Here is a 13,880-nt window from a genome sequence, read left to right as displayed (position 1 = left end):
CAAATTTTATCATTTCTCATCCGTATCTTCGAATATGATAATAACATTTGTCACATAAGACCTATACAAAGGAGTAAGAAACTTCCAATAATTAGAAAAATTTAAAGATAATTAATGAAGGTAATTATTAAAAAAAAATAATGAACACCATAGAAGATTCTCAACCTCTGTAAATAGAACTTCTGAGCTTTGAAAGCACATTTGTACACTTATGCACTATGACACTTGACAAGAATTGGAGACATCTTGGTTTATGCTAGGATTAAAATACCCTAATCCTTGAAAGCAATAATAAATGAATGCAAAAAATTAAAGTACAAGAACATATAAGATTTATAGTGATTTACTCTCAACGTAAGAGTTATGTCCATTTGTAGTTGCTACAAATTTTTACTATAAGGAAATGAAGATTACAAGAGAATCACAAACCACCTCACACTCTTTAGGTTTTATTCTCTACAATTATCTATCTTTCTCAATGTATAAAAAAACTCATAAAGTTGACTACTCTAAACATAACTTAATTCGGATAACCAAATCAAATGTGTAAAATCCCTAAAATACCCCAACTTAAAGTATGCTTACATACAAAATTTCATCCAGGGGACTCTACTAAGGTCCGCATGTGTCTTATCTCTACATATGGTTAATTTGCGTTAGGGCAATAACTATCAGGATGTTAATTAAACTCCATACATTTTAATAGTCTAAACCTTGGTAAATTTGAAGAACAAGTTTAAATATTTGAGGAACAAATTCGAAGACTCAAAGAACAAGTTTGAAGATCTAAAAAACAATTTTAAAGTATCTTTAATTCGAGATCAAGTATTCACACCCTCAATTAATATACTCTCTATTTTTTGTTAGACTACTTTTATTATGTTTAGATTTGGTGTAGATTTCATTTATGCTTATGAAACTTAAATAGTATCTATTTTAATGTTTATCAAATGTTATTTGATATTGTATATTATTTCATTTTATGTAACTCATAATGGATAATTAGAGCATGAGTAGTAGTTTACCGGATGACTCAACTTCATTTTTTGAGATAGATAATGATAAAGATGAAATATTTATTACACTAAAAATAGAAGAGTATGATCAATATATATATATATATATATTTTAAGCAAGATAGCTCACAAAACATTATGCTAAGTGGTGTACATTTTGTATCATGTACCTTAGATGGTCATCATTAAACATATTATGACTTGTTTGGAATGAATAAACAAACTTTTGTTAACCTTTGTGATTATCTTAAGAGATATGAAAACTTAAAATATATACAATGGAAAATAGTAGAAAAGACCATTATTATTTTTTTATTGATAGTACAACATAATGTGATAATCAAGGTCACATCAAATTGCTTTCAACACTCAACAAAAACCATTTTTTGACATTTTAAAGAAGTTAAAGAAGCATTATATTATCCAATCAAATCCTTATCTACCTTAACAATATAGCTAGTGAGTTGCCTCCATGGGGATATTCTATGGTTCAAGGTAAGATTTTATACATAATATTTAACTATTTGGAGTTGATGTGAATAAGTACATATGTTTTTTTATCTTTACAAATAATGCAATTTTTTGTTATAAGATCGAATTGATGCAATTGATGACACGTATGTGAAGGTTTTGACCGAGAGACAAACTAGTTTTAAAGGTTAAAAAGAGTTATAATACAAAATGTTATATGTAGTATTAATAAAAAACACGTCATTATTATATCTCATTTCTAAGCTATTGTTTTATAAATCTCCTTTTATTAAATTATTTAAACATCTTTTTACTTGAAAAAGAAAACCATTTTTCAGAATTCAGTTTTAAAACCAAATTTTACTTTTAAAAACAATATAAAATTATTTTGAGAAATATCTTCAACAATAAATTTTTCCCAAATTTGTACTCATCATGTTCTAAAGATTTCACCAAAGTGCATTGCAAGGAACAATGTTCAAAACCTCATTTGGCAGTCAAACCAAATCCATAGAGATTCATGATAACAATAAAATTCAAATGAATTGAAATAAAAAAAAAAAAAATTTAGAGTCTTTTTTTTTTTTTTTTTCAAAAACAAATGCAAAATCCTTTCTACAAAGTACTCAAAAAAGTCATGATGAATGACTGCTAATAAAAAGTCATTCCTAGTAAGGACTAATCAGAGATGATTTTAACAAGGTAAGTAATAATCAATGTATTAGGTTTGAACGGTCTTAGAATTGATTTTAATCATCTTTTATTTTTATTCCTCAGTTCGTTGAATTTATTCCACATAATATACATTATTATTGACTTACTAGATGATAAACTAATCTTCTAGATTGCTCCACAATTCAATACGCATGGTTTCTCAAGAAGTTAAATCATCTTTTCATTTGTTTCAGTCAAAATCACACAAAGTCGACACAAGAAAAGATAAAAAATAAAATAAAATAATAAAAGGTCATTGATGACTATTTTAGAAGTTTTTTTATTCTCCTTAAAAAAAAATAAAAACATATTTGACAATAAGAAATAAGAAAATACACTATTTTAAGATAACATATTTTAATTATTTTTAATTGTTTTCTAAATGTTATGAAGAATTATTAAAAAATACAAGATCAGATTTAAAAATTATTTTTAAAATATATTTAATTGGGTAAAAATACCCTCAAATTTTTTTTAAAAGTATTTTACACTTCATTCTTTCACATTTAAAACCTGATATTTTACTTCCTAAACTTATTAAAAACTCACACTGTGCCCCAAATTACAAACTGTTCATGAAATTATAAAAGAGAACTTTGATTATGTGAAATTGGGTAAAACCAACTTTGAATTAAGAGTTTTGAATTAAAAATTTTCAAATACTTTCAAGATATGGCAATTATTAATTTTTATTTATTTATTTATTTTTAATTTTAAAAAGATGTTCGCATGACTATTTATGATTTTTGCATATAACTATAAAGTGTAGTTACTGTGAACTTGAGTAATAAATGTTTTTATTTACATTTCAACCATTTTTCTTATTATTTTAATATTATTTTTTTATTTAACAAACTATTTATTGACTTTTAATAAATTTAAGGTGCTAAGTGTTACATTTTAGTAAATTTGAGAAGCAAAACCTCGAGTTTTGAATGTGATGAGACAAAATGTAAAACAAATAAAAGATTGATGGGTTAAAATGTATTTAGCCCTATTTAAAAACATAAAAAATAGATTAAAAATATTGCACCTTCACAAATAGATTTTTGTTTTACAAAATATTATAAAAAAAATTTCAAAAATTGTTTTCGAAGATTCTTTCGAAATATATTCTTAATAGCTTATATTAACCTGTTTTTTTAATTAGCTTTTTGTTTGTTTGTGGGGGAGGAGGTATCGTAAAGATTGAACCTGACCTCGGATCCCACCTTTACCCACCGTAGAACTTGTGTCAAGTAAAACCAAAAATCTGAATAATATTGTTTTTAATTGAGATTAACTATCATCAAAGACTATATATATATATATGACTAAGGATGCTGAATGAGAGAGATGTATTTGAAGGATTAAAATTTGAATAGAAGATTGACATTGTCAAAGTTGACTTAATTAAAAAAATTAAATACACAGGTGGCGGGTGAATGAAGCCATCTGTCTTGCATCACCTAAATATTTTAGGACTTTGATTTGATGCTGGATGAATTGCTGAATGCTGAGTCAGACCAGATGATGGTTTGGATGCATTAAGTCATGTATAAAATATAAAAATTTAGCTTCTATTTTTAAAAATTATTTTTAATTTTTTTTAAATTATTAAAATATATGCTACTCCATTTTTTCTAATAATATTTCATGTTGATCTTTTTTTAAGGAATAAAAATTTAAATTTATAAAATTTCAACTCGATATATATATATATATATATATATCATGTTTTTTAACAGTCTTTCACGTATCATTCTAATAATATTTCATGTTGATCTTTTTTTAAGGAATAAAAATTTAAATTTATAAAATTTCAACTCGATATATATATATATATATATATATATATATATATATATATATATATATCATGTTTTTTAACAGTCTTTCACGTATCATTCTCCTTAATAATATAAACTTTTGTTATGTCTTAAAAATTATTTTTAAAAATTTATGATGATAAAAATTTGTAAATACCTAGTACGAAAGAAACAAACATGGATGTTCTTTTGGAGAATATTGAATTTTTAGACACACTGTTAGAGATGAGAGGAGTGATTTTTCCATCCCATTTCAAAGTCAGCAAATATTGGCTCTAGGTCTTTTGGTATTTGCAGGGGGCTGGCGGCTTCCACATGAAGACAAATTTGAAGCTTCATTGTGCAAATGGAAGCGATGGATCTGAGTATAAGATAAAGACTCCACGTGGGCATGCTGGATTGTGACCCGAAAGGGAAGCCATTGGCTAAATAATCTGGTTTTAATCACGTAAGACTGAGTCATGTATGGCTTAAAATCAAAGCTGCAGGACTGAGTTGGACCTTGACCATGCTTGTCTTGGTTGAGAATGGACCCCTTTGTGTTGCCCATTATTTCTGCTCGCCCTCCTTCAAACTTCATCTTCCACACCTTCTCCCATTTACCTCACTTTTTTCTCTACCCTTTCTATTAATTAATTACCAGGATTGCTTTAATTTCAATTACATGTACCTGCCTCAGAACAAACTTTATTGTATTAATAACTTTTGTTTCATTTCCCAACTTCCCCAATGAGTTTTGGTCACATTATGTTTTTTGGTTTGAGACGGTATGGATCCAAAACCAGTTAAAGAATAAGATCAATCATAATACTGTCATATGTATAATTTGATGATAGTATTTTATATTATATTTATACTTCATTCGTTTATATCTTACTCTTATTGATTTGCAACTCGAATCTAACTCAAGTTTAGTTTATAAATAAGGGAAAAAAAAAAATGAAAATCACTTTATATGGTTAAAATAAAATGAGACTTTTCTAACAAGATGGTTGTTTTAAGTGGAAATCAACAAAGTCCAAAGCTATGAAGGGAGGAAAATTAAAGACGTGGCCTGTAGCATCAGCAGCCGCCTCGACCACCCCAGTCATCTATCCATTCAATCCCCAATATTAAAAGAACAGAGAAAAAAAAAAAAGAACCTGTCCAATGATTGTGTATGTATATATAAAGAATTTAAAACCCAGGTTCATTGCATTTGAGCCGTGTCTGTGTCTCACATTTGGACTACGTTCGCCTGTTGCTGCTCAGAGGCACTGCGTGCGCTTTGAGGGAATGAAGAAGAGTTGGTTTCAGCACGACGCCGCTTTGAACCCTTGACGGAATGAAATTCCCACTTGCATGCTCAGAGTGCTTCTATCCTTCTTCTGACGACCTCCATGACAACAACGGAGGACGAGGTGCGCATCTTTTATTCCTTTTCTTTCTCTCTTTTTCTTTTTCTTTCTTTGGTTTTGGAAAAACTCCAGGGGATTCCCATTTTCTTTTCCTTCTCCTTCCCCATCAAAATTGATTTGATTGTTCAGAGAGAAAACCAAAAGTGAGCTAGTTTTAGGCTATGTTTGGTTCCAGAAAATTTGAAGGAAAATGCAAGAAAAAAAAAATACAAAGGAAAAGTAGAAGGAAAGAAAAAGTGAAGGAAAATAAAAAAATAGATTAAAAATTGATAAATTTTTTTTTTTGTTACTTCAAACACATTTTATTTATTTTAACTCATTAATATAAAGATTAAATAATTTAAAAATATATAAGCTTTTAATTAGTTTTAATTATATTTGATTTTTTTTTATATTTTTCATATGATAACCAAACATAAAAAAATCATTTTTCTTTGCATTTTTTTTCTTTCCTTAGTAATTTTTTGGGAACCAAACATAATCTTACAGTTCATTGATTGGAGAAACAAAAGGTCAGAAAAAAGAAAAGTTCACTTCCATGGAAAGGATAATGTAGGTGTCCAAGAGCCATGTTTTCTGGGTCCTTCATCCTAAGAAAATGCTGATGAAAGGATTTGGTACCCAGTACTCCAATATTGCATAGTAGTTTACAGAAATCTTGCCTTTGAATTTGGTATTGACTGAAAATACACATACACTTGGCGCACCCTCAAATTGACAATTTGCATATTAGATATAAGTATAATGGCTCTCTCATCAATTATTAATTTTTGACTGTTGGTTGGTTTGGCTAACTAGTCATAAAATCAGGTCTACCGACACTCCAAAACGCTCACGCTTTCACATACAATGAAATCAAAATTGCCACCGGTGGCTTCCGCTCATCAGATAAGATCGGCCAAGGGGGATTCGGATCTGTTTATAAGGTATAATTATACAGTTCATACGTGCATTAATTTATAAAAAAATGGTTTCAAACATTAAAAAGCGTTTTTAACCTTTTTTTTCACTCTTAAAATCATTCTCATACAGTTCATAGGTGGTGTTTGGTTTAATAGAAAAAACCAAAATATTTTCTATTCAGGAAAAAAACAAACATCATCTTAGTGTTTCTATTTGAATTAATTTTAGCAGAAATGTTTTTTCTCCCGATGTTTTTGTTAGGAGAAAGCATTAAAAGAAGTGTTTTATCAAACTAATTACTAATCTATTTGAATAATAATTCCCATGATCTATTCCATTTAGCTATAATGTGTACTGTTAGCTAATGAACCGGTTTTGGTTTGGACTATAAAGGGAAGACTTCAAGATGGAACAGTGGTGGCAGTGAAGGTTCTTTCAGCAGAATCAAAGCAAGGGGACAGGGAGTTTATGTCTGAGATGGCTTCAATATCTAATATCAACCATGAAAATCTTGTCAAGCTGCATGGTGGTTGCGTCCATGGAGCCCGTAGAATGCTCGTTTACGACTATATGCAGAACAATAGCCTTTCTCATACCTTACTCCGTACGTACATCAATGTTGTTCATTTCTTTTTCTTTTTCTTACAATTTAAGAAATCACCCCCTTATTAATTCTCTAATTCTTTTCCAACTCTAGGTGGGGAGAAAAGAAGAGCTAAATTTAGCTGGAAAACGAGAAGGGAAATTTGCTTGGGGATTGCTCGAGGGCTTGCTTATATCCACGAGGACATTACACCCCACGTAGTTCACCGGGACATTAAAGCTAGCAATATACTTCTTGATGGAGATTTTACCCCAAAAATTTCAGATTTTGGCCTCTCCAAACTCTTTTATACCAACATCACTCACATTACCACACGGGTTGCCGGGACATTGTAAGTGAAATCACTCCTACTCAAATAGGTTTAGATGCTTACTTTAAAATGCGTCTATATAGTTAAATAAAACACCCCATGAAGACATAATGTTTTCATGGACCAAATAATTTTTACAGCAAGATCGAGATCAATTCTGATACTACTTGTAATAACATACTTTCAGTCTTATATATTAATGTCATCTATTTAGAACCTAGATAACCTTATAATATATAACTCTAGGAGCTTTTCGCAGGCTACCTTGAATTGAATTGTATATGAATTTCTTTACTAAGCATTCAATTGTATCTAGTATATGAGTAGTAGTAATGGTGTGTTGGGTTTTCACGTTGGATGATATTGCAGAGGCTATCTTGCTCCGGAATATGCCTTAAGTGGGCATTTGACCAGAAAATCTGATGTATATAGCTTTGGAGTGCTGATTTTAGAGATTGTGAGCGGAAGAACCGCTATCGACTTTGACTTGGACCTGGGAGAGCATTACCTCGTCCAGAAGGTAACACCAACAACCCATAACCCACAACCCCACTCTCATGCAATACATCTACAGAGAAAATGAATAAATTATCAAATAGTTCTTTTCATATGATAAATTTAAGTAAGAAAGTTAGGGTGATTCAAAGGGAGGCTAAGACACGCCACCAGAAGTTATTCTGGAGGGGCATGTGCTGGGCCTTAGACCAGCTCAGACGTAGGCCCCATGCAACACTTAGATATGGACCTGTGGTGCAGGCCTGGGAACTGTACAAGACCAAGAAGCTCGATCAGCTGGTGGACCCAGTGATGAGGGGCGACATTACAGCAAAGGAAGCCGTCCGCTTCCTCAGGGTGGGGCTACTATGCGTACAAGAGAAATGTGATCGACGGCCCAAAATCTCCAAAGCGATGAGCCTCATGTCCGATGACGAAATCAACCTGGATGATCTCCTAATATCGCAGCCGGGAATCATCACAGATATCATGGACGTGAAACTTGGCAGAAGACGGTCGACGTCTCAGGGCATCACCAGCACCCCAAGTCACCGGTTGTACAATTTTTGACCAGGGCCTGTTTATTTTAACAAATTGCAGGTCACAATGGTGGCACCTAACCCTTTTTGTATTTTCATTTTTTTTAATTCATTGGGTTAGAAAAAGGTGGATGATTACTGAGAATATATAGAGGTGTTAGAATTCAATGTGGGTATACCAAATTGGACAACCTAGTGTTCTACTGGTGGATTGAACAACTTTGTTGAAATGGTCAAGAGCGACCAGCCCTCAAGCAGGTTAAATTTTTACTTGAATCTTTGAAAATATATTGGAATAGAACAAGAAAGGAAGGAACAAAAAGAAAAAGGAGGTCCAAATAGTTAGATATTCTTTAGCTAGAATTGCTAGTTGGATATGCTCTTGTATTTTGAATATTATAGTTGCATTTGGAAGTATTCATACTTCATCTTATCTTCAATGTATTTATAAATAACCTAAGAATTTGTTGTATGGAAATATACCACAAATATAAATATAAAAAATTACCAAAAAAGAAAAAGTAATAAATAATTATTTTTAAATATTATTTCAATTTCATTTTACTTATTTAATTTTTTATATAAAAAATAATATTTTGAAAATATATCAAATTTTTATTGATTTTAATTATATTTGAACTTGTTGTATTTTATACAATAAATCAAATATATATATATATATATAACCTTTTTTTTAATATTTTTTTCTTTCCAATACTTTTATGAAACCAATCATACCATAACGTTTGCTAAAACGTTATGTAAAGAGTAAATTTCAGTCTAATAAAACATTCAGAAAGTGTCAAAATTAGTTTTGTTTTTTGATAATTTAAATATAATTTCCAAATTCAATTCACAATGAAAAAACAATAATAATGATATTTGTTTTTGCTTTTTTTCCAATTCAATTGTTCAATGGTAGAAATTAACCATTGTCCTAATTTAAAACTTAGGTTATGTTTGATTCCCGGAAAATATTAGGGTAAAAATATTAAGGAAAATGGTTTTGTCATGTTTGATTTCATTATAAAAAAATCACGTATAATTAAAATAAATTTAAATTTATATATTTTTAAATTATTTAATATCTTACTATAATGGAAAGAAATAAGTAAAATGAGTTTGAACAAACATATATATATAAATAATTTATTAAATTTAAAACTTTTTTTTTTCCTCTATGTTTTCTTTCCTTGGCATTTTCCCTCAAATTTTTTAAGAACCAAACATGGTCTTAGAGTTCGTTGGACAGTGATTTTAGAAAACATTTTTACCCTAAAAATATTTAAAAAAAAAAAAAAAAGAAATGAGATTTAACAAAATTTAGAAAATATGAAAAATCACTTATAATGTTTTTTGAAGAAACGTATGATAAGTGATTCCTTAAAAACACTTCTAGAAAAAATGCTTTTATTAAAAAATCTTCGAGTAAAAACACTAAAAATGTTTGAGACTCAACAGTTGTATCATTTTTTATTCTTTGTAATATTTTTTATCATATAATAGAATATTCTCTCTTATCCGTTGAAATATACATGATTAATCAAACCACGTTAAAACCTCATATACTTTTATGTGTGGATTGCTTTATTTTTGTGTTTTTCTATTAATATGTTTATATGAAGCTTTCACATGCACAATAAGTAGTATCATAACCTAGGTTAAATATGTTTGGAAGAGTCTTGGTTGAAGATATCTAGAAAAGTCTTGGTTGAAGATATCTAAAAGAGTTTTGGTTGAAAATATCTAGAAGAGCCTTAGTTGAAAATATATAAAAAGAACCTTATTTGAAGATTTCAAGAAGAATAAAGAGAATAGAGCATGAAAGAATATTACAAAAATAAGTTTAGTTGAAAGTAGAGTCAATTTTTCTATTATTCTTATTACAAGAAGTAAGGGGTTCATGACATACAGCAAGATCATAGTCCACAAAGGGAACAGTGACATAGGAGGAAAGTGACGCGCACAAGGAAATCGTAAATCATGAAGATGATTCAACATGAAGATTTTTTGGAGGTGTTTCAAATTCCATTCAAAATATATTTTTTTTTTGTAAAAGGAATATTATATAGAATATTTCCTAAGTTTATATATGATTGTAATTAAATTTCTTATAGAATAAGAAAAGCTAGTAAAACTATCTTTATAAATATTATAAGTTATGAGAGAAAAAAATTATGAGATAGATGAGCTTGTGAGAACTATGCATAGTGGATAGAGATGTGAAGAAGGACGAGATATTTAATAGAGTAAAAGGGCTCATTAGGATATAGATGTGAGGAAGAGTGAGAGACATTTTGTGGAGTAAAAAGACTCATAATTTAGGATGGAGATATAAAAAGTGAGTAAAAGTGGGATATTTCGAGATCTAATAGTTGTATCGTTTTTGTTCTCTATAATATTTTTTATCATATAATAGAATATTCTCTTTCATTGGTTGAGATAGACATGATTGATTGAACCACGTTAAAATCTTATATATCATTATGTACAATGGTTATTGTTTTTCATGACTTTTTAAATTGAAATTCTATTATTTGGTTGGTTTATTATGGAAAACACATTTAAAGATATAAAAAATTAATGAAACTCATTAAAAATTGATGTATTTTAATTTTAATTTTTGGTTTTATATGACATAGTGACATAGGAGGAAAGTGATGCGCACAAGGAAATCGTAGATCATGGAGATGATTCAAAGTGAAGATTTTTAGGAGATGTCTCAAATTCCATTCCAAATATATTTCTTTTTGTAAAAGGAATATTATATGAAATATTTTCCAAGTTTATATATGATCGTAATTAAATTTCTTATAAAATAAGAAAATTAAGCTGGTAAAACTATCTCTATAAATATTATAAGTTATAAGGGGAAAAAGTTATGAGAAAGATGAGCTTGTAAGAACTATGCATGGTGAATAGAGGTATGAAGAAGAACGAGAGATATTCAATAGAGTAAGAGGGCTTATTAGGATATAAATGTGAGCAAGAGTAAGAGACATTTGGTGGAGTAAAAAAGCTCCTAGTTTAGGATGAAGATATAAAGAGTGAGTAAAAATGAGATATTTCATGATATTTTGATCCTCTATAATATTTTTTATCATATAATAGAATATTCTCTCTGAGAGACATGATTGAATCAACCACATTAAAATCTTGTATACCTTTATGTGTAAAAGTTATTTTTTTTCATGACTTTTTAAATTGAAATTCTATTATTTGGTTGGTTTATTATGGAAAACACATTTAAAGATAAAAAAAAATAATAATGAAAATCATTAAAAATTGATGTATTTTAATTTTAATTTTTGGTTCTATATGAAAAAAGAAAATGTATCTCCATAAACAATACATAGGTGCTTAAAAAACTTTTCCCTTCTAGTCATTGTGTTTGAGAATTCAACTGTCTATACCTGTCCAATTTTATTATTCTCTATTTCGTTAATATTATGTTTACTTGACTTCTTTTATGTTATGTTAGGAAAAAAGAAGTTTCAAAAAATGATTTTTTTTTTAAATGTTTGATTTATTATGAAAATAATGAAAAAAAATATATATAATTATATATATTTAAAAAATATATATTTATTTTTAAATTATTTAATCCTTATATAGAAAGTTAAAATAAATTAAATTAAATTAAAGTATAATATAAAAATAATTCATTAATTTTAAACCTTTTTTTTTCTTTCTATTTTTTCCCTTATACTTTTTTTCAAATTGTCTAAAAACTATCCATACTCTTAGGAATAAAAAGGAAAGAAAGTCACTTCCTTTTCTTGTATCTCATTACTTACTTGAAAATGAAATCAAAGCATATATGGGCTCCACACATTCCTTGGAAATAAGGGAATGGTTTTCCTTTTCCAAAGGACAATGAATCATTCTCCTTTCACTTGGAAAACAAAATTTAAACCTTTTCTACCCTTCTCATTAATTTGACAAGTTATATTATTTCTTAATTTTTCATTCATTAATAATTTTAATTAAACTCCTTCAAAAATTATTGGAGAGAGAAGTTAAATTTATTAAAATACATCTATAATAACATAACACAAAAATTAATACTTTTATGTTTTACACATGTTACATCGATAAATGTATTTTAAACTTTAACTATTGTCAATTTCATTAAAAATAAAAATGATTTCAATTTCTATTCAGAATTGAAGTAGAAATTTAGGAGGATGTTTATTTTTTTTAGCTTGTTACTAAAATAATTTACTTTTAAATTTTATGTTATTTGATTTTCTACTCTTTTTTTTATGATTTATTATAAATTTTTTACTAAATAAAAAAATCAAAATATTTAACTTTTTCTAATTGAAAAAAAATACTATATTAGTTTTTTTTTTTTTTGCTAAAAATAAAATATTATAAAAATAAACGATGTAATACTTAACACTAAAAGGAATAATGAATTTATTAGTTTTTCCAATTTTAACATCTATCCATGTAGTATGATTTAAGAATGTTTTTTTTTTCCACAATTGTAAATTTTAAAACAAAATAATAAAAGAATTGCAAAGAAACACTTCAAAAAGAGAAATTTTATTCTTATTCATGTGAAGTAAGCACTTTAAAAAAATTCTTGATTTTGATTCTCTTTCTTTATGTTCTTATTCCTCTTTTTTCATTTTCATTCCTGAAAACCATAAAACATCTCTTCTATGGACATTAAATTAATATATATATATATATAGTAATTAACATAATAATTAATTAATAAAAGTTAAGAATAAATTTTTATCTTTATCAACGGTATTGGTCTTAATTTTGGGAAAGATTATGTAGTCTGAAAACCTGCAAGTAGTAAACTGGAAGGCACAATAGGCACCAAGGAAACCTATCTTTCTATCTTTGTACCCTTGAAGCCCTAATCTGTGAAAGGTCTCTATCTTGCTGGACAGACCCAAAGGGACAGTGTCAGGTTGGCCTAAAATGCATTTAGCCTACATACCAAATATTTCACGCCTCCTTTTCTTCTCCTCCACAGGAGTGTCCTTTCCATTATTATTCCTCTGTGAGATAAATGCATCATATACCTTCCATTACTTACCCACCATATACACTTTTCTGGACTATTTTAAGTAACTGCAAGTCTAGAAATCTTAAGACAGCTGTTCCTTCTTTGAAATCAAGAATTACCCAACAAACATGAAAGTTCATGCATGAAAATCACCAAACTTTGAGACCTTTCATCTTGAGTTACATGGGTGGTTTTGACCCATGATGGACAGCCATTGAGTTTAATTAATTACCATGCATATTTAGGATGTGTATATAATGTGCCTTACAGAAGAAAGAACCATACAGTAATGGTATCACATGCTGGAGCCTGTAGGATGTTGTGTTCATCTAAGCTGTTTCCAGACTCTAGATAGGGTAATGCATCTTTTATTATACAGCAACTAATTTTTCAAAATGTTTTTCAAAACTATTTTCCCTTTTTTTTTTGTTTTTTAAATACCAAGACTAAAACCCACATATTCTGATGTTCATTTGAAAAACAGATCTACTAAAAATGTTCAGAAAATCCTAATGGTTCATAGGAAAAACATATTGGTTTTAGTGACCACATAGTATATATAGTGAATGCATAGTATTGGTTTAACTCTGGCCT

General features: G+C 28.4%; 1 protein-coding gene across 2 annotated transcripts; it reads left to right on the top strand.

Annotated features, from left to right (window-relative positions):
* Nucleotides 1-5,174: 5,174 nt before the first annotated feature.
* On the top strand, nucleotides 5,175-8,629 carry LOC100253059 (putative serine/threonine-protein kinase). Of its 2 annotated transcripts, none has more exons than XM_019224213.2 (6): nucleotides 5,175-5,409; nucleotides 6,217-6,332; nucleotides 6,703-6,913; nucleotides 7,007-7,244; nucleotides 7,593-7,743; nucleotides 7,980-8,629. In XM_019224213.2, exons 1-6 carry the CDS (start codon nucleotides 5,334-5,336, stop codon nucleotides 8,286-8,288), a joined length of 1,101 nt encoding a protein of 366 aa, XP_019079758.1. In that variant the 5' UTR covers nucleotides 5,175-5,333; the 3' UTR covers nucleotides 8,289-8,629. The 2 variants fall into 2 exon arrangements, with proteins under 2 accessions (XP_019079758.1, XP_010658415.1); XM_010660113.3 differs by having other exon boundaries at nucleotides 5,176-5,409; nucleotides 6,205-6,332.
* The last annotated feature ends 5,251 nt before the right edge of the window (nucleotides 8,630-13,880 follow it).

Source organism: Vitis vinifera, chromosome 13, assembly GCF_030704535.1.
Source record: "Vitis vinifera cultivar Pinot Noir 40024 chromosome 13, ASM3070453v1".
Classification (NCBI taxonomy): Eukaryota; Viridiplantae; Streptophyta; class Magnoliopsida; order Vitales; family Vitaceae; genus Vitis; species Vitis vinifera.
The sequence above is the reverse complement of the archived record's forward strand: the minus strand, read 5'-3'. Positions and strand labels throughout refer to the sequence as shown.

Excerpts from the sequence above, each read along its gene's own strand:
- LOC100253059 (XM_010660113.3), top strand. The coding sequence starts at position 5,334 with ATGAAATTCCCACTTGCATGCTCAGAGTGCTTCTATCCTTCTTCTGAC. Across the intron at positions 5,410-6,204 it reads TGACAACAACGGAGGACGAG|TCATAAAATCAGGTCTACCG; the intron begins GTGCGCATCTTT and ends TTGGCTAACTAG. Across the intron at positions 7,744-7,979 it reads AGCATTACCTCGTCCAGAAG|GCCTGGGAACTGTACAAGAC; the intron begins GTAACACCAACA and ends CCTGTGGTGCAG.